The sequence below is a fragment of the Stegastes partitus genome, unplaced genomic scaffold (genome assembly GCF_000690725.1).
Source record: "Stegastes partitus isolate 25-593 unplaced genomic scaffold, Stegastes_partitus-1.0.2 Scaffold72, whole genome shotgun sequence".
Taxonomy (NCBI): domain Eukaryota; kingdom Metazoa; phylum Chordata; class Actinopteri; family Pomacentridae; genus Stegastes; species Stegastes partitus.
This window is the reverse complement of record NW_007577803.1, coordinates 358,727-380,218: the sequence shown is the minus strand read 5'-3', so window position 1 is coordinate 380,218 and position 21,492 is coordinate 358,727. Positions and strand designations below refer to the sequence as shown.

At 40.0% G+C, this 21,492-nt stretch overlaps 1 protein-coding gene across 1 annotated transcript in view; it reads left to right on the top strand.

Moving 5' to 3' along the window:
* Positions 1 to 1,351: 1,351 nt before the first annotated feature.
* The window catches only part of brip1 (BRCA1 interacting helicase 1), a 46,920-nt gene continuing 26,779 nt past the window's right edge, over positions 1,352 to 21,492 (top strand). Inside the window, exons 1-14 of the mRNA XM_008276439.1 lie at positions 1,352 to 1,539; positions 1,731 to 1,836; positions 3,191 to 3,302; positions 3,745 to 3,933; positions 5,883 to 6,028; positions 6,196 to 6,333; positions 14,879 to 15,157; positions 17,015 to 17,236; positions 17,384 to 17,583; positions 17,675 to 17,807; positions 18,381 to 18,535; positions 18,622 to 18,799; positions 20,024 to 20,164; positions 20,682 to 20,843. Of these exons, the coding sequence (XP_008274661.1) occupies positions 1,744 to 1,836; positions 3,191 to 3,302; positions 3,745 to 3,933; positions 5,883 to 6,028; positions 6,196 to 6,333; positions 14,879 to 15,157; positions 17,015 to 17,236; positions 17,384 to 17,583; positions 17,675 to 17,807; positions 18,381 to 18,535; positions 18,622 to 18,799; positions 20,024 to 20,164; positions 20,682 to 20,843 (2,148 nt within the window). The 5' untranslated portion in view covers positions 1,352 to 1,539; positions 1,731 to 1,743. The remainder of the gene's footprint in view (positions 1,540 to 1,730; positions 1,837 to 3,190; positions 3,303 to 3,744; positions 3,934 to 5,882; positions 6,029 to 6,195; positions 6,334 to 14,878; positions 15,158 to 17,014; positions 17,237 to 17,383; positions 17,584 to 17,674; positions 17,808 to 18,380; positions 18,536 to 18,621; positions 18,800 to 20,023; positions 20,165 to 20,681; positions 20,844 to 21,492) is intronic.

The window sequence follows — 21,492 nt, the reverse complement described above, 5'->3', positions numbered from 1 at the left end:
TATAAAATATCAACATGAGATGTCAGTTTAACCGGTACATTCTTTCTCCCGAACCATTCTTGCATCTGAGACCAAAAGTCTTTACCAAAGTGACATTCATAAAAAACATGGCAGGTGGATTCACCGTCTGATTTACAAAAGACACATTCGTTATTATCAAAGTTAAATCTAAGTCTCAAAAACTCACTTGAAGGATATATGTTGTTGATCATTTTAAAATGAGTTTCCTTAGATTTTGGTAGTATAGGATATTTCAAATATTCAGTTCTTAATGTATTAAGAATTAATATGATTAACCTTAACTGGTTTAAAAAAAAACGAACAACAAAAAAGGGCTGGCGCAGTTGGTAGCACTGTTGCCTTGCAGCAAGAAGGTCGCCGGTTCGCGTCCCGGTGGGGGCACCGGGATCTTTCTGCATGGAGTTTGCATGTTCTCCCCGTGCAGTGTGGGTTCTCTCCGGGTTCTCTGGCTTCGTCCCACACAGTCCAAAAACATGTTGAGGTTAATTGGTGATTCTAAATTGTCCGTAGGTGTGAATGTGAGTGCTGAAATCAACGGGTAACGTCACGGTAGTTACGTCCATCTTTCTTATACGGTCTAAACAAGTTGTGACATGTCTTGTGTCGAGCCCGTGTAGGAAGTTTCCTGACGTACCTTCCGTTATGTCAAGTAGCAACCAGCAGGTAACGCTGAGAATTCAAAATAAAACTCTAAAATAGTCGTTATTGATATATGTAAATATAGTAAGGGTATACTAAGTATTTATATGTAAATATAGTAAAGGAACTGTAAAGGTTGAATACCCTTTGAAATTTTCTACATTATTACTATATTACTTCTAACATTTAAAATGAGAATTACTGTGAAAGTAAGTAAGTGAAGATTACTTATATGCCTAGACATTTTGACAGAAGAGTGTTCCATGCAGGGCTTATCCATCTTAAGTCACTTGAACTGTAGCTATCCAATGTGCTTTATCAAAAATTCAAGCTTTAACAACCATTCCATGTTTTAATCACTTCAAAAGATTATTATACTGTATATGACTCCTCGTGTACTTCTTAATAGCATTGTTGCTTTCAAAGCAAATTATAGCAGTAAGTGACAAAAACAATAGTTTAACTTTACTTATATTTACTGAAAAAAATAATAAAAGGGACATTAATGTGAGTAATGCTTTGAGACTGGATTCCGCTTTAAAACCGGTCTGCTGCCTTCACATCCAGCTAATGTTTCTCTACAGTGCTTTTACTTTGACAGTCGCTGTAGGAAGGCTAACGTCTGACACTGCTAGCATCCTGTCAGGACTGATGTGATTTTCAGCGCGGGAAGAGACTTGGGAAGAACGGGGTCAACATAAACAATTCCTGCTCGTCGAATTCGCGTCTTATATATCTGTCGTAACAGTTTTTTTTTCTCAGCAGCCTTACCAGTTTAGCCATGGGACACGTTACCAGGAATGACCCAAAGTAACGTGAAGGAGGACTTAGCATTAACTGCTAGGTAGCCGCTGATAGCTTTCCAGTGACTGTACTCAGGTAGGCAACAAATGTACAGCAGCACAGACACCTGTTAAGCTGCTGCAGATTTCTTAACAATGTGTTAGTTGTAATACCTTAGGCTTATGAGTTTATAAGTTGTAGTTACTAACAAAGCTGTCATCCAAACTCATGTCTGTATATTGTGAAGCTAATAGTAGGCTTTACTGTATGTATGTATTTTTGTGAAGCCAACACAGGGACATGGCTACATCCAGAGTGGAGTACACCATAGGAGGGGTGAAGATCCACTTCCCCTGCAAGGCTTACCCGTCCCAGCTGGCCATGATGAATTCAGTGAGTGACTTCATGCCTTTGCAACTGAAACGCAACAGTTTAGTGCACTTGTCTGACATGTGGGTGTGTTATAAATGAGTGGCTGAGGCTAGCTCATAGTGGGTACACTGTAATTAGGACCCCAGTCTATCACAGGGATCAAATACTACTGCGCAATGGCATTCCAGCTAAAGTGAGTTCAGCTAGGAGAAAAACAATAAATCGATCTTGGTACTTGGTGGGTACAGTTGTGACTAAAAGTTTACATACACTCTATGTGTAGTCCATGTGTATCATGGCAGTACTGAGTTTCCAGTGATTTCTATAACTCAATTTTCTATGATGGAATGATTGAAGCGCATGTGTCTTTGTCAGAAAAAGCAATTGAAGAATTCATTTGCAAAAAAAGGTAACTCCAAACCTTCAGAAAACCCACTTTTTCCATTGTCTACCTGAGACAATATCAATCAAACTTAACTTATCTCTATTTTTGTCATGTCGTTTCTACTCAGTCAAATCCACTCAGCTTCACTTTGATTGATAGTATCTCAAGCAAACAACAACAACAACAACAAAACTATTTCTGAAAATCTACAGCAATGGAGCTATCTGTTTTTGAGAATGAACTCTTCAATTGTGCAATTAAGTTCTTTCATAAAGTTATTATAGGTTTTCTGGAAATATGATAAAGTGCTCGGTCAAAAATATACACACAGCAACTAGAATTTTTAGTTCTGACGATGTAAAAAATTTGTGTTAATCAATTTTTCTTAGTGGCATGGCTTCTTAACTTCTTGTAAGCAATTGTGGTTGATTACAGTTGCTGACTTCTTTGATCCGGTTTAAATAGGTCCCATCCGATACGCTCATCATGCTTAGCCACAAACACTACAATGGCAAATTCCAAGGAGCTCAGGACAGATCTGAAGAAGCAAAACATTGACTTTACCAGGTCAAGAAAGTCATTTGAAGCTGTTTTAAAACAGCTACAGATCCTAAAATCAACTGTGCAAACCTGCAACGTTCAGCAAGAAAACACAAACTATCACCTGCTGCTGAGAGACAATTGGTCAGAATGGTCGAGAGTCAACAAAGAATCCCCAAGAAGCTGCTGGAGCACAGGTGTCAGAGTCCACCTGTCTGGCTGGATGTTTGTAGTCTTATGCCATGCTCCAGAATAAATCAGATGTCTTCCTATTGGGTCCTGTTGGATCCAACATACAGACAATGTATGCACAGTAATATCTATCCACAATCTAACAAAAACAGCAGCACCTGAAATTGTGAAATATAGAATTTGGATTTGCAGATAGTGATGTTGTAGAGTACAATAGAGTGTAACCAATAAAGAAGTGTGTCTGCACCTCGTCTCCAGATCGTCCGAGGGTTGAACTACGGGCAGCACTGCCTTCTGGAAAGTCCTACAGGAAGTGGAAAGAGTTTGGCTCTTCTCTGCTCAGCTCTGGGATGGCAGCAAGCTCAGCATGGTAAGCTTGCTTTGACAGAGACCAGTAAACAGAAAACAAGTGTTTTGGCACTTCGCCTTAAGAGCAAACTCAGTCAAAATTCACTGGGTTCTGGTGGAGAATTTATTTACAGCAAAAATTTCAAACAAGCAGCATTTTCACTTTTTCTGTCACTTTTTTCATTCAGACTTTCATGACCACATGTAAATCAAGCTGAATTACATACCTTTACAATATACTGTATGTACAGTGACATGAGGCAAGATGACGCTTCATTTTGTTTAATTTTATAAAATTTAAACAAGTCATTCCTAGTCTTAAAGATGTCAAATGCTTGGCAACCATAGCGACACTGCTTGATATTTTTTGCTGTTATTTGTAATTGTTTTCTCATGACCTCCTTTATGTACTGACTGTATTCATTGTTATTGATTATTACATCTATTTCAATGTGCAATAACAGGTAAACTACAAAAAGGGAGTACTGTAGAGGACAAGAGCCTGCCAGATGCCCCCACACCTTGTCAGTGCGTATGCCACAGTAAAACCAGCAAGACCGCCGATACAGCAGCAACTGAACCTGCTGTTATGGACCACACTGTGTCACACAGCAAAGAGACTGCTCAGCTGCACCCTCCAGCACCCAAACATCGTAAGAAGATGTTTTTTTTTTTTCTTGTGGCAGCATGCGAAACATACAGCATACAAAAAAAATGAGAATATCGTGAAAAGTTGAATATTTTTCATCAGAAAGGGAAAATTTTCTATATTCTAAACCCATACATGTAATGTAAAACATTTTAAGCCTTTTTTTTTGTCATGTTTGCGGCCTATGACTTGTAGCTAATAATATTAGAAATACTGTATCTCAAAATATTATAACATTTAATTTCAAGTTTGAGTAAATTACAATTCAGACAGCATGAATACTGTCGATCTAGTTTAGTACACACAACCACAGTCATAAGGAAGACCTGCTGATTTGAAAGTTGTTCTGTAGATAACCCTCCACAAGCTAAGAATACCACAGAAGGTCATTGCTGAATGGGTTGGCTTTTGGCGAAGTGCTGTATCAAAGCATAATAACAGAAAATTGACTGGAAAGGAGAGTGTGGTAGGAAAAGTTTCACAAGCAATAGAGATGACTGCAGCCTTGAGATGATGGTCAAGAAAAGCTGATACAAGAACTTGGTAGAGCTTTGTGAGGACTTAGCCTGGTGTCGGTGCATCAAGAGCCACCAAGCACAGACATCTTCAGCTAAGGGGCTACAACTGTCACATTCCTGACATCAAGCTACTCCTGAACCAGGGACAACATCAGAAGAGTATTACCAGGGCTGAATAGAAAATGAAGTGGGCGTTGCGCAAGTCCTCTTTTCAGTCGAAAGTAAATTTTGCATTTTAGTTGTAGATCAAGGGCATAGAGTCTGGAGGAAGAGTGGAGAGGCACAGAATCCAATGTGTTTGAAGTCCAGTGTGACGTTTCTACAGTCTGTGATGATTTGTGGTGTCATGTCATCTGCTGGTGTTTGTCCGCTGTGTTTTATCAAGTCCAAAGTCAATGCAATCTACCAAGACAGACTAAATGATTTGCTGACCATGATTACTGTGCTTGATTGGTCAGCTGACTCACCTGACCTGAACCCCATAGAACCCTATATGGGATGTTGTCAAGAGGAAGATGATGCCTGACCCAAAAAATACAGAAAAGCTGAAGGCTGTTATCAAAGCAACTTGAGCTTCAATAACACCTCAGCAGTGCCACAGGCTGATCGCCTCCATGTTGTGCTGCATTGATGCAGTAATTTGTGATTTTAAAAAAATCCCCAACCAAGTATTAAGTGTGTAAATGAACACATTTTTTTTTAGAAAATGGACATTTCTGTATTGTAAATCCTTTTATTGATTGATCTCAGGGAATGTTGTAATAATTTGAGATACAGTATTTCTGATTGTCATGAGCTATAGGCCACAGTCATCAAAATTAAAACAAAAAAAGCTTGAAATATTTTACTTTACATATAATAAATACAGAATATATGAAAGCTTAGTCATTGTAAAGGTTAATGGTTCTTATTGCAGTCATAGTAAAGGCTCACGGTTATCTTAACAGCATGCTGTATAGTGTGGGGGTGTGTGGTGCTGCCCATTATATTGAGCAGCTTGTGTAATATCCTCCTTTTGACAGCCAACTCTTGGGACTCCAGTCTCAGCACGGCCGGCCTTCTTTGTCAGTTTGTTCAGTTTCTACTCATCATCTATGAACATGACTCCCTTGCTGCTGCTTGTCTTGGCCACAACAGACAGCAGCATCTTACGACACATGTTGAAGGACCTAAGCTTCCTCAAGAAGTGGAGTCTGCACTGTTTCTTCCTGTAAACAACCTCAGTGTTACATTTCAAGTCCAGGCTGTTTTCGAGGGAAATAATGCATTGTAGCTGCATTCAGTGTAGGCATAAAGCAATCGTTTACATTAAATAATTGCATCTTGCATTTGGCCAAAGCTAAGATGAGCCACTGCCAAACTTAAGTCATTCTCTGGGTTTCTTTCTTATATCATGTGTAATCCAAGTGTGTGTGTTTTTTTTGCTTTGTTTTAGTACCTTTACCAGAGGAGGAACAACCCAAAAAACCATCTCTAGCTTCTCGTCTGTCTGAGAAGTTCCAGGCTTCTCTCAGCTCTGACTGCGAGAAAGACAACGACTTTCAGCCAGACAGGAAACGCGTTCGCACTGCAGAGCTCAAGGTAGCCATGGGTGCTTCTTGTACTCTGTTTTACATTTATACTGAATTTACTGTTTGATGCATTTTACATGAATATATGCATTTGATGTAAAAGGACTCAATAGCAGTATCTGAAATGCTGAGTAATGTGCAGCCCACTGAAGTAAATTCCCCATGTTTGGTTCTCAGAGCCGAAAAAAGCAGCGTCTGGAGCCCGGAGTCATATTCATAGATGATGAACCGGAGCAGGAGAATGAGCCAAGGGGTCCTCAGAATTGGACTGCAGAGAGCAACGGCCAGGCAGCTGGTTCATCCTCATCCTGCTGTGTGAGTACCGTCAAGACCATCATACAGAGTTACTCCAGTAGTATGACTGTACTGACACATGGGGGCAATGTTGTCCATTTATTTACATTTAAATATCAGTCAGTGACAGTGAACCACCTCTGACATGACCAGTGTGAAACTTTCCATGGATTACGGCTATCACGTAGAGCTGATCAGTGCTGCTTTCTTGGACATTATTTTAACTTTTGTCTTCCTGTAGGTAGAGGGAGCAAGTTATCTTTTCCATAAGGCTTAAATAGTTGACAATGCCTATGAAAAGATTTATACAGGGAGTGTTTCTCTAAAGCCAGCAATAAGCTGTTTTTTTTACTTGCACGTAAAAAAACTCTTCACATGGTAGATATAATTTTACCTGTATTTTTAGGCATGTCTCAAAGATACAGAGAAAAAAACTAAGTAAACATCAGTATTTAAGCGAAGTATCCTTGACATTAAAGATATCACTTTGTCCCAAAAGGCTTAATATGTAGCTGAAAAAAGTATCACAACAAAATGTTTAAATTCAATTTATATTGACAATTATCGACAATTTACAATCATATAATTCTTGATAAATACCAGCAGGAAAAACATTTGCTTTGCAATTTACCACTTTATTTGGCAAGGTATACAGGTAATAATTTCAGTATTAACACAATAATAATAATAACAATATACACATTGATACACATTAAATAATGATTTGGGTTATTTCATGCAATTGAACTTTGTGTTCTCATTATGTTGCTGTCATGATGGTTTGCATCTGATGCATTCATCTGATGCTTACTGATAGCAGCTGATAAAGTGTGTATGACTGGTACATATTACTGTTATTCAGTCAGTACCAGAGTATGTGGCCATAGCCCATCTGTACTGACCCACAGTCTCTCCAGCAAGAATACTGAGTCCAAGTACATTTGAATTAGAACCAGAGTTTCTGCCATTAAAGTCATTTATTTTTGAAATAATAGATATCAGTGGAAAGTATTAACTGTCAGCATTCTTTATACAAAGCAGTACGATGCAGTACAAGCAGGCAAAAGCACTGTTAATGTTATCTGTTCATGATCTGCTTTAAGTGCTTCTCTAAGCCATTACTATGAGCTAACATGCTTCTGTAATCGACAATAATGCCATTAATTTCATCTGTGCTTGTCTTGCACTGACATTTCAAAACATTGGTTTGACAAATGTCTGTGCTGCTTTGCTGTTACCAAGACATTTAAATGGAACAGAGCCATCAATACCATTATTGGCTGTGCTTCAAAGATCTGTTGTACACTGTTACTGTGATAGATGGCCCACAGAAACACAGATGGGTTAACTTCCTCATGGAAAGTATCACTGGAGTAGATTACAGCGAGTTTTGTTCTTACTTTTGTGGTTCCACTGTGTTATCAGTAGGTTCAGAATCACCCTAAATGTCACCACTGGGTGCCAGTATACTCCACCAAATTTACTCAAGGCTGTAGTTAAAGTTTCAAACTTGTACAGGCTTAAAATGAGATGTTCAACAATGCAGTTATTTGTGTTTTCATTCAGGTACGTCACCTAGGTTTTAATACAAACATTATGTTTTGCAACATTATGTTAAGAAACTGGTGTGAGTGGGTGTTATATTCATCTGATCATTTTCACTTCTTTTAGCATGTCATCAAATTTTCTGAAAATTACACAGCAAAAGTGTTTTTAAAACTGACTCTCCTTTTCCCCTGTTTAAGGATTAATAACGAAGTAGTATAATACAAACCTATATACATATTAAAACTGTACCGTTGGGCCTAAAAGCACAATTTGGCAGCAATGCGAAAGGTAGAATTTATGTCCCATAAAAACCTGTTGACATTTCAGGCTGCTGTAAAAGTGCTCGTCATTGCAGAGGGAAATCCTAGCACACTTGAACAAGGAGACTGTTGTACATTAAACCACCTGTCCTGTGACAAATGTAGTTTTGTAACCTCTGACATTTTGACATCTGTGTCAGGTGTGGTTGTTTTACACTGACAATTATTTATTTTTTTTCAAAATCAATGATAGTAGACCATCTTTACCATATTATGGAATGTAAGATGCCACTTACATCTACTTGAGTAGACATGACATTACTCCTCAGTTAATAAAAATTAACAGCACAAAATAAAACATAAACTTTGAGTTGGACATTGATATGTTCATTATTAATGAAATGAGTTACTTGTTTGGCTAAAATTATTGAAAAATGGCAAATGTGCTCAACTTTGCTTCTTCACAGTTCGTGCTTTGTCCAACTAGTACTAAACTCAACGATAATCTGTTTACTAACATTTATTGCAATAAAAAGCAGAACATCCTCACATTAGAGAAACAAATCCTTGGCCAAGTAAGTATTTTTGTATTTGTTTTGTATTTTTGGTCACTCATGTTGATTTTGGCGGCTCAGAGTATTCATGACCAATCCCTTTCTTCTGTTAGTTGAATGTTTTTGTCTTATAAAAGTATAACATCTTATGTGAACCTGTTTCTGCAGTCAGAAGCAACCAGACCAGGTGCATCAAGTAACACCATGTTCTTAAAGATACCATGAGGTTGTTTCTGGTGAATAATCCATGTTCGGGCGTTCTCTCCAGATTCCAAAGACCAACAGGTTTCCTATAATCATTCAGACATGCTGAGCCATAGAATGCTGCTGCACAGCTCATAGGGGTGGTTAAACTCTCACAACTGCATCTTAACCTGCCACAGGTGTGTGGCTTGGATTGAGAGCCGTGGATGGTGGGAGGTGGAAAAAGAGGAGGAGGGAAAGTGAAGTCGAAAAAGCGCGTCCATCTCTGGTTTCCCTGCAGCTACATGACCCGGGCTCTTTTGTCCCGCGAGCGCTGACTGACGGCCTGAATGGGGCCCTTTGAAGCAAGCTCCAGTTTTAATTAAGAGGGTTTGCCTCGCCTGGGCCGCTGATCTGTGAAAGCCACGGGGATAAATATTGAATGGGGTTCACCCGCTGGTTACTGCGCCCGAGGGATAAACAGGTGCTTTGGAGGGCAGATATTTGCCAGGGCCTCTACCTGCACAGTGTGGTCATATCGGGAGGAGGGGGTGTTGGGTGTCATGTCTTCCGAGGTATTGGCTATTGAAGCCCACCCTTATTGGAATGAATTCCAAGCCCTCGAAAGCTGTGGAATGAGGAGCAAATTGGCGTCCAGTGAGAGGCGCCAGTGATACCACTGCCTGCGGCCCCTCAGTGCCCTCTGACTGGCCCCCTGGAGTGTGAGATTTCCATCTCTCAGGTGTTGGCAGTGAGTATCGCAACAGAAGCCTACCTGTGAATATTCGGAGGTGTTCAGTAACACCACTGACCTCTGTTCTGTCAATTCAAGAAAGCTTTAGCCGCTGCATACACTTACGCCTGGCAGTGTAGGTATACCAGGGAAACTTAGTACACCTGCGCTAAGTAAACTTAGTATACCTGAAGAAACTTAGTAAACCCAAAGAAACCCAAAGTACACTTTACCCGTACAGTGTACCTGTAAATGCTGTGTTACAAGAAAACAAAAAAAACCCAAAACAGTTCTTTCATGTAACTTGCTGTTTGACAGACAAAGCAAGGGCATTGTCACCGCTCACAGCACCCAAGGAACAACACCACTGGAATTGTTCTGCACTGAAAGAACCAGTATGTTCTCGGTGCGAACAGAGCTGGCGTTCCGTTTGCCCCTTTTGCCAGTTATCTACATTCCTTTCTTAGGGGTGTCTGCTCCGGGCTGTGGGGCCAGGCTTGAAACCTTGTTGTCCTGGCATCTCGGGAGGCAGCCGCGTAAAAGGATACTCTTGTGTCAGCTGTTTCCTGCTGCAGCTTTTGACAAGGGCCTCTATTCATCAGCAAGCCCTTCTACACTGCCCCAACCCACCCCCACTCCCCCCACCTGCCAATGAATAAGTAATTATTGGCCATCTTGGGGCAGGATATTTGGATGGCTCTATTTAATGTGGCAGCAGCAGGTAAGGTGATCGGGCCCAGGGCCCAGGCTGTGGAGCGTAACTGTTCCAGAGGAGAAAGGTAACCTGAACTGGTGTTGGGGCCCTGCAGCACCTCTGTTTATTTTTCACATGGGCTCAGGGCTCGTTATCCCTCTTAACTCTGAGAGGCGGCTCTTTAAGGGCTCTCTTTGGCCTACACTCCATCACACATTGTAATATTTGATGGGCAAACATGCTTGGAAAATCTGAGCTGCCCGGTAACCGGAGCCTCTCGTCTGTCATCAGAAGTGCTACCTTCTGATCCCCATGATAAGTTGCAATGCGTGACATCACATACCATTCATTCTTATGTGGAATCATTCAGGTAATTTGTAGAGGATTTTAGGATAAGCATGTTTGCTGGGCTTGTGAGTTACATATATTTGATATACAAAATGGTAATCTCTGAAGAAAGAAGCAGAATACCTTTTACATGAGATGATACCATGCAGTGGACAAGGTGGTGTATTAATGTTGACTTTTTGGTCTGATGCCATTGACTGTTTAACAATTCAAAGAGCCAGAATGCCAATATAGATCTCCACAGTCCGACAAGTGCCTCTTGGGGAAGAACAGGAGATTACCAACCTATGTCCAGTATACAGACAATAATGAACAGGCAGTCCTCCCTCCTTTATCATTTTCATTTATTCACACAGTGTGATTGTAATGGAGACACAGGACAGAAGCTTTCGTTGAGACGTTATGCAAAGCAAGAGTCTTTCTCACTCAGAAGCTGAAGTAGGTCATATGGATAAAACACTTCCTCATAGAAATTTTTATTTTATATTGCAGTATTATTATATATCATGTTAAAGTCTACAGTTTTCTGTCAGATGAATCGAGATTTTTTAAAATTATGAAATGACCAGACAAGAAGTTAAAGCAAAATAGCTGGATGATAGAACTTTATTACATGGAAATCCGTATCCTACAAATCCAATACTGCTATATGGTGGACCAAATCCAGGATGTACAACAGTGCTCACAATGGCCTAATATATCCAAATCTAATAAAGTCATAGTTTTAACATAGTTTGTCTTATGGTATATCCTCATATAAGAACATATGTGACAGTTTCCCTTCCTGTGTGAGCAGCAAAACCTCTAGTGTATTGAACTGAGCAATGATCCTTTTAATTACTCCTGATTTTCAATTTGCTTTAATTTTTACTTATTTAGGCTGAAATTTGAGTCTCTCGTACCTCATCTACTCAGATCATTATTGTCCATGTACTCCTGTGGTGTGTTAATGTTGCTTTACCCTCTAAGATCCATGCCAGAGTTTGTTTTGCTATAGGGCCGAACAATTTGAGAAACAATGTATCATTACGATTTTTCTGTCAGTTATTTTGTCTCTGCGATCTGATTTGTGTTATTATTTTTTAAAGTCATGCTTTAGTTTGATATTTATTTAAAAGATTTAAAACGTTCTTACGAGACAGGTCAAAGCGCGACTGTCACATGCTAAGGACAGCATTAATTTGTAAAACCATTGGTATGACAGTTTAAACCTTGGGTAAGGCATGCTGCAAATTGTACAAGGTGCTTGTGGAATAATGAGAACAGGTTGATGTTAGTTAACACATGGTGTACCATGTAGTATACACTGATTTATGGGCATAAGCACCTCTTGAGTGTTTCAGTTGGCTCAAATTAAATTAAACTGAAATAATTTTGGAGCCCTACTGCACAGCAACAGCTTCCATATGCTTATGGAACCAGACACCAGACCGCTTACCTACTTAATTTATGAAAAAATAACAAGGGAGTGGTCCACACCTATTCATGAAACAGCTTTTGAATTACTTGTTAAACTGCTTTTGGGCCCTTGAAAAAAGAGGAGGCTTTGTGAGCTAATTATGAGCTGTAATTCCTAAACTCTTCTTCTAGTTGGCCTCAAATAAAGCTGTGTGTGCACTTAAAGCCTGTATTCATAATATAACTATAATTTAAATATGTTTTGATAAAAATTACAAGAATAAAACTTGTGTTAATGTCCAAAAATGTGTAGACCACGCATTATATTAGTGCTACATGAATAAATTACTGGAAGCACTACTACGAGCAACATTCCTAATACTTTTGAGACTACAGAATACAGAATATTATACTTGAAATTCTGGTTATGAGATAATATATGTGAAGTACTGAATGGTCAAAGAGTACGCCACTTAAAAGAGCTCAACACATAAGCTGGATTAGTTTCATAAGCGTTGCCGACTACATTTTATCTGTGAGCGGGGGGAAAAAGAACCAACCACGTCACTGGACGACCAATTATGAAGCAGCTAGATTTCTTCAGCCACCACAATGGCAGCCTATCATCTTTCAGACCCAGAAAAGGTCACCTGGAGTGTCAGAACACCTTATGTATGGACACAAATTCTTTATGCTTCCCCATGTGTTTTTCAAAGGACCATACAAGACAGTCTGTCAGAAAGCCTTTTCAGACAATGAGTAATGCTGTAGAGTTGGTAGCTTTTTGTATCATAATACACTAAAAGGCTTGACATTTAGAATATCAGGACAATACTTACAATGGAGAGGAAAATGCGACTCTTATGCATCAGACAAAGTGTCTCATTGAGTATTTATTTGGAACCTTGAAACACATCAGTAGAAATCCTGTTGATCAGGCCTCAGAGATATAGTTGTAAACAAAAATTTATATAAGGTTCACATTGGCAGTCTTTTTTTTTTTTTTAAGTTATTTTTTTGGCCTTTGTGCCTTTATTGGATAGTGCAGAGAGAGACAGGAAAGCAGGGGAGAAGAATGGGGGGAGACATGTGGGAAAGGGCCATGAGCGGGATTCAAACTCATGACCTCCACATCGGGACTGTAGCCCTGCACACGAGACGCCAGCTCAACCAGGTGAGCTATAGTGGCGCCCCTCACATTGGCAGTCTTGAGTTTCCAAAAACTCCTACAGCTCCCATATTCTGCGTTGGAATCATTGAAACACAAAAAACAATCATGCGTTTGGGTTCTTTTATGATTTATTGTAGCTCTGGTATTATGATCAAATCTACTGGGTCAAAAATATACATACAGCAACTTAGATTATCAGTTTTAGTGAAGACTTAATCAATTTGTTTTTACACTTTAACTGGCATGGTCTCTTAACATATACAACTGACTACAGCTGCTGACTCTCAGAGTCAATCCTAATAGAGCCCATTTGATACACTCATTAGACTCAGACAAAAAGGCTACAATAAGAAGGTGTAAGGAGCTCACCACAGATCTTTAAAAAAAAAAAAAGCAAAACTTTGACTTGAACAAGTCAGGAAAGTCCCTTGGAGCCATTTCAAAGCAGCTACAGATCCCAAAATCAACTGTGCATTGAATTGTTTTAAAGTAGGAAGTACATAATACACTTAAGTCACTGTTATAATCAGGAAAAAAACATGAACCATCTGACAATTAGTCAGAATGGTCAAGAGTTAACCAAGAATCACAAAAAAGCATGTCTGCAATGATTTCAAAGCTGCTGGAACACAGGTATCAGGAGCACCTTAATGCTTTACTGAAGTTTACTGCTCAAAGTACACAAAGCAAATGGGACATTGAAGAAGGAGGATTACCTAGATGAAAACCTAACATTATGAGGTTGTTGCCACATTTGGGTGTTTCAGCAAGACAGTGACCTCAAATACATCTCAAAAGTGTTGCAGAAATGGCTAAATCAGGCTAGAATTAAAGTTTTCGACGGATCTCCCCAAAGTCTTGACTTGTACCCCCTCAAGGGCCTGTGAGCTGAAACAAGTTTGTATCAGAAAGCCAACAAATTTAGTTGAAGTTCCCCAATTCTGTCAAGAGGTGTGGTCAAAGATACAATCAGAAACTTGCCAGGAGCTTGTGGATGGTTACAAAAAGTACCTAGTTGAGGTCAAAATGGCTAAGGAACATTAAACCAAATATTAGCATTGCTGTATGTGTATTTTTGACCCAGTAGATTTTATATTTCCAGAAGACCTATAACTGAACCAAAATGCAATGTGTGTCATGTCAAAATATACAGGCTGTTTTGGGTTATAGGCTAAGGGCCAACAGAGCTGGGTGAAGTGGAATATTGATCAGATGGGTCAGTGATTCATAAATACAGCCTCAACCAGTCACAACACTGAACTCATAGTCCTGAAACAACTGCTATGAAAGTGAAACATCACAACACAAGTCAATAAATGGAAACAGGGCTTCACCTGGAAATGTCAGGCACAGTGTATTGATGCCCTACATCCTCTAGGCTGGGCTATTATAGTGCCAATATTGTGCGTTATCAAACTAACATAAGACCTGTTTTCCATGTACCCAACTTCTGCTCGCAAAAAAACGTCTACCAATATGTGTTCACAGTGTTTAAGAAGGAATTATAATAAATCTGTATATCTATTATTAAAAGTTAATGGAATTATCAGCTTAAACGTGACAGTTGCTGATGTCAGATCTCAGCATACCAGTATCTGGGACTCAACTGCAGCATGTACTGAGATGTTGAAATCAAGCTGTGAACCTCTCAGTATTTGTGTTGTTTTCTCTGTCCAGGCCCCTGAACCCTGTTCCCGCTGCCCATGTGCTTCAACCAAAGACGGTGTGAAGAACAAGGACAAAGACAAAGATGGCAGTAAAAAGATTCCTACGATCTTCTTTGGCACTCGTACACATAAACAGATAACTCAGATCACCCATGAGTTGAAGCGCACTGTTTACTCCCGTGTGCCCATGACCATCTTATCCAGTAGAGATCACACCTGTGTCCACCCAGAAGTGGCGCCTTACTCCAACCGCAATGAGCGATGCAAAGAGCTACTGGAAGCCAAAGATGTGAGTATGAGCATTTACGCATGCATGCACACACTCTTTCAGAGACTCTGTAAATCTATTTTTAATTGTAGCCTACATCTGCATAGCAATGAAAAGATGCTTTGTGCCGTTGGATGATTTATCCCAGTGGAAGCAAGTATAATGGGAATAAAACTGGACCTAAAATTGAACCTTGCGGTACACCACAGGTAGCTTCAGTTGTAGTAGATAAGTAATTACCTATAGTGACTGCAAGAGCTCTTTTACGGTGAATTAAAATGGCATGGTCACCTGTGTCAAAAGCTGCCCTAAGGTCTAGAAGAATTAAAATAGCGCCTTTTTTCCTGTTGGCTGCTAAAAGCAGGTCATTAGATACCTTGAGGAGGGCAGTTTCTGTGTGCTGCAAAGCTTTCAAACCTGATTGGAATATCTCGAAGATGTCATTATGACACATCAAGGCTAAAAGTGGGGTTGAAACCACTTTTTTCTAACACTTTAGATTAAAAAAAGGAAGTTTAGAGATTGACCTAAAATTGTTGAGAACAGAGGGATCTAAGTTGGGTTTCTTTACATGAGGCTAAGCCCCAGTATGTTTAAAAGAAGATGGGGAAATGCCATTTGCTAAGAAGCTGTTGATCTGTAAAATGCTGAATACAACTGTGTCAATAACCTTTTTAAGAAATTTTGTGGGTGACATCAAGGCTGCACGTTTGTTTTATAATTGAAAAAAAAATTAAAATCCAAAAAGTTTTTTGTCTCTATTACAGTCACATTCCCTGTTCTCCACACCATCATACCCTGTGAAGAGAACTCTGACAGCAGTTTAGCCTCAGAGCAGCAATCATGCTGATACAATATCCACAATTGGTTTAGAAGTCTCTTTTTGACACAGTGAAATGTCAGGAACCATTGAACAAGCTTTTTTTAGAGACATGAGACACTCGCAACCCCCTATACTGTCCTAAAGGTGAGGCGCCTCCTGTAATGAGGACAATTACGCTGTCATCGTAGGTGTTTGCCTCCCATGGCAATTGTCATATAAAATGGCTGTCCCAGTCATAACCCCTTACTATAGTCGGTGTCACTGATGCTTCATCCCCTCAGGGGATAATCAGTGTCGGGTTACCATGCTGTACAGACACACAGAGATTTATACACAGAAACCCCTATCGTTCGTTTAATGTCATCTTCAGTCACAACACCCGCCCTCTGTTTGAACTGTGCTGAAAGCTGTCCTGACTTTCCTGAAGGTGGCTGAAGGCTGTTAATCCTCCCAACTCCCCTTTCACTGAGCAGACAGGGTTCAGTGTCAGCAAAGTGTCCAAGCTTAGCACATCATTTTGAGAAGTAGACCATTTCATCCAGACATTGTTATTGTGTCTGGAGGTTACTGAGTCCACTAGTGTACAGTGTATGTGTGACAGTGTCACCTCAAGCTGTTACATTTATTAACAACAGGGTGGGACATCTAAAGCCGCGCCTATGCTGACAGAGTAATTGAGGCTTGGTACATGAGATGCTGCTTCTTGACACACTGTCTGCATTCACTGTATGAGTGTCGGTACATGTAAGCTGGTAGAATAGCTGAAACACCTGATCACAGGCAGCCTCTGAGGTACCGTATGTCACCTGTGGTCAGTGTGGAAACTAGAGAAAAGAAATGCAACGTAACAATTGTCTCAGAAATACAAGAAATTCTAATGTTGCATAGTTGTACAGATTAGTTGTAAAGAATAACGAGGAAGATGTTAAAGAATTATTAACTATTATTATCCACTGGATGCTAATGACTTTTAAGAATAAACCATATATTAGCAGTATTACTTTTAGGTCTAATGAGCTAATTTTCTGTGTGTCTCCTAAAAATGTGTGTTACAGGGCCGGTCGTGCCGTTACTACCATGGTGTCCAGAAGATGCGGGATCAGTACTCACTACAGCAGGTCCACGGACTGCATGACGCATGGGACATTGAGGACCTGGTAACACTGGGAAAGCGGCTTCGCTCATGCTCTTACTTTGCTGCCCGTGAACTTATGCAGGGCGCCTCTATCATCTTCTGCCCATATAACTACCTTCTGGACCCAACGATCAGAGAGAATGTGAGTAGAGTTTGGAAGGGGAGCTGTAGAGTCGTTAGGAAGAATGTTGCAGGGGAAAGGATCTCTGTTGAATTCTAGCAAACAACTAAATCATATGTAGATTTTGGGGTTACTTACTCCGTCTTGCTTTGTTTCCGTCTCCACCAGCTGGACATCGACCTGGCAGGCCAAATTTTGGTTTTGGATGAGGCTCACAACATTGAAGACTGTGCAAGGGAGAGTGCCAGCTACACATTACACCACAGCAGTCTGCTGATGTCCAGAGACGAGCTGGACGGCATGATCAAAAGCAACATCCGACGCTCCAAGCACGAGCCACTTCAGAACTTCTGCTACAGTCTGATCAAGTCAGTGGTTTAGTTACTTAATTTTCCCCATCTTGGTTACACATCATTACAGTAGCTCTTTACTCAGGATGTCTTTTTGTCCTTTATGTAGCTGGATCCAGGAGAGCCAAAGCCTGATGTCTGAGCGGGGATATGAGAGCGCCAGTAAAGTTTGGAATGGGAAAGATATACTGAGCATCTTTCACACATTGGGTATCACTGCTGCTACCTTCAGCATTTTGAAGGTACACCAAATATCTTTTTCTGCTTGTGTACCTTGTAAATATGTCTCACTTTTTCACATTCATACATGACTTTATTAGTAGGTGCACTTTCCAGTTCCTTGGCTGTGGTGATTCCAGTGCATGCTGTCTAGGCTGGCTTGTTGAACTTAGTGGTACAGCAACTGATTTCTTCTATGAAAAACTGTGGGCTACAGTAATGTAGTCTTGACCCACCCAAATATCAGGAAGACATATCAAGGTCTTGTCCTGTCCTTGTATTTTCAGGAGCTTCTACCATGTTTATTGTTCAGGCATTTCTCACTATAATGTGCATGTATTTAACAGCTTGTCTCCATACTGTAAGGATAAAATAGGGGTAAAGAGGCAACATGGCTCATGAAAAATGCAGTCTTCCTTCTTTTTTTTTGCAAAATTGCTCGCAGCTTAAATATAGCCTAATTTTTACCTAAACATACTGAGGTAAAAATTGTCTTCTTTAAATTTTTGTATATGCTGTGTGGTCTTATTTTAATTCAGATGTTTTGTAATAATCTAAAGCATTGTTTTGGTCTTCCATGTGTTTCTGTGTGACAGGAAAATTTGGCAGCAGTGTTGGAGAAGGAGGAGCGTGTTGGTTTGATTCATGGTAGAGAGGACATGGTGCAGGTCCCGACCATCAGCTCAGCTACCGCTACTGTCCTCAAAAGCCTTTTCATGGTTCTGGACTTTCTCTACAGGGACAATTGCAGGTAAGGAATGAAGATGTTGACTGACAACTAAGTCATGTCAGTGCCTCAGATCAGCAGTCGCTCAATTGTGCTTGGTATATTTGTAGGTTTGCTGAAGACTACCGGGTAGCCCTGCAGAAGAGCTATGCTTGGACCAATCAGGTCCCTCCTGATGTACCTGACGCTCAGGGCTTTTTTGTTCGGCCACGTCATCGACAGCGCCAGAGTGTCAGAGTCAAGGCAGAAGTCCTGACCCTGAGTTTCTGGTGCCTGAACCCTGCTGTGGTAAGAGGTTAGACATGGCAGACTCCGCCATGTAGGCCATACTGATCTATTACTGAATAGTGTTACCAGGTATACTGATACTAGAAAGGTATCATAATACCCTGCTGTTAAAAACAAGACTATTCCCTATTTTATCAATAAGAGTACTTAAACAATGACAGAGTTTTAGTGGAACCATATTTCCTGTGAATTTTCTCAGTTTAATAGATTGTCCACAAAGTAGATGCATAAGGCTAAGTGTGGCATTATTTCTTCATAACCGACAGTCAGGACAACGCTGTGAGCACAAAAAATGTCTGTCAAAGATGTCTTCAACCAAGAATGAGGGAGCCAACACGTCTAACTTGACAAAGGATCTTGCCAACAGACATGCTGACAGATTTGCAAATGTGACAGATAACATAATTCCATCATGTTTGTAAGATACAAGTCAGGCAACTTATTTACGTGAAAAACAGACTTTCTTACCATCAGAGTCTGATGAGGTAATTAAGCGCAGTGATTACTGTTTAATCTGGCTTTGTCTTTTCGCTAACTCTCCAACGTGGCAAACATCTTTATATGCAAATGCTGCTTTCACATTGCTAGTGTTAACTCGTGTTTCTGCTACTAATCAGAAAATTCACAAGGATGCCGATTAACGACAACTGTATTAATGATCAACTGAATCCCTGCAGAAAGAGTTAAAGTGGGTGATTAAAATGCACGCTAATACTGATTGCAGTTATCTCTGAAAGGATGCATCTGTTAATAAGCAGCAGTTGGACATGAAGGTAGAGAGACAAGAATGTGTTAAGAGCTGAACTCGGTTAAGAGTTGTACAAACACATTATGGTGCAGCAATTTCCTGCTGTTATTTTAGAGCTTATTTTTACATTGTCCACACATCCTTCACAGCCTTGTATTAACATTGTTAACATATTTTCATTTTTAATCAATTAAAAGAACAAACGTTTCGTTCAATGTCTGTCCTTGACTTTTCCTGATATTTTGCTCTGGTGTCATTTTAGTATCAGGCTATTTGGGCAGATATCATAGTGCCTAATTCTGGTATCATGACAACATTATTACTGAGGGCTATGAACACAAAGAGTAAACCATTTAACAGGCTGTGAAATTATTTAAGATGACCAATTTCTCTAATTCCTTCGTCTCCACTGAGTCATCATTTTCAGTATTTTGATTATTGAATGTCTTATCTCTGTTTGTGTTTGCATCTCCTAGGCTTTCTCTGACTTGAGTGGGTCGGTACACAGCATCGTGCTGACATCGGGAACCCTGTCACCCATGGGCTCCTTCTCCTCTGAACTTGGGGTGAAATTCTCTATTCAGCTGGAGGCCAACCATGTGATCAACAAGTCCCAGGTAAGTACCCATGTCACTTAGTCTATATGAATGTTGTTGCTGTTCTGACAAAGTGTACTATTGTCCACTTAAATATATATTAAGTGGGTTTACGGGAACATTGTGGGATACTTCTTGATTATATGATTTCAACCACCATCCTTTTTTTTAATTATGCCTTAGAGTCTTGACTTGAAGTTAATAAAACTTCTACTTGTGTCTGTTCCAAATCTGTCACAGTGCTGCTTTTGTCCAGCAGATGTCACAGTCTAACCATGTGGTTGCAAAAAAACTCCATCCATAGGTCTGAATCATGGAGTGGATATTATGGGCTTATATTTCAAAGAATGTTCTTGGCATTATCACCACATTTATAAACCTTGAGCTGACTAATGATAAAGATGGCACTAAGTATGCTGCAGATTAGATCTCAAAGAGGAGCTTGTGAGTTACACTCGGGAATCCAAAACCTTCTGTCTTAAACACATTGTATTTGTGTTTGGGCTTTTAATAAAAGAGTTTGTTCTGATCTCTTCAGGTTTGGGTGGGCACTGTTGGTGCAGGACCCCAAGGCAAAAAACTCTGCGCCACCTTTCAGCACTCTGAAACGTATGCTTTCCAGGACGAGGTGGGTGCCCTGCTGCTCCATGTCTGCCAGGTCATGGCCAAGGGTGTGCTCTGCTTCTTGCCTTCTTACAAGGTAAATATACCAGTGAAACATATTGGGGAAACACAGGCTACACAATTACTGTGTGAAGCAGTGAGAGATTGATTCTTTCACATGGGGTCATGTTACATGCTGTTAATATGTCTCCCTGTTACATCTGTGGATGCTTCCAGAATTGCATTGGCCGACTGTAAGGGACGTGTAGTGAAGACCAGCACAGGTTTCAGTTCACAAAATCCTTCTCAACAAAAGGTTTAAGAATTTCGAGAAAATGGCAAAGGCAGACAGTCCTACAAAATCAGTTTGCAAGAAACAAGTGGACCATAAAAACAAAACAAAACTCTGGAAGCAATGAATGCCCTCCAAACCAAAACAATCTCATTTCCCCAGTTTTGTATCAGTTTTTTTTTTTTTTTTTCCCCAAAGTTGTTCATCAAACTTTACACATCCTTTTGCGACATGTAGTTTATGTTGGAATATTTATCATTAGTCTAAAAATGATTGTTTTCACTCATTTTCCCCTTTTCCTCCTTAAAAGCACCTTGCACTTCATGGTTGAAATGTACGATACTAACAAGATATTGATGCATTATTTTATGAATTCCCGATATAATAACTTCACTTAAAAATGTGCTCTCTATCTGTAGTGATCATTCTGTGGTCTCAAGCAATGACCTACCTG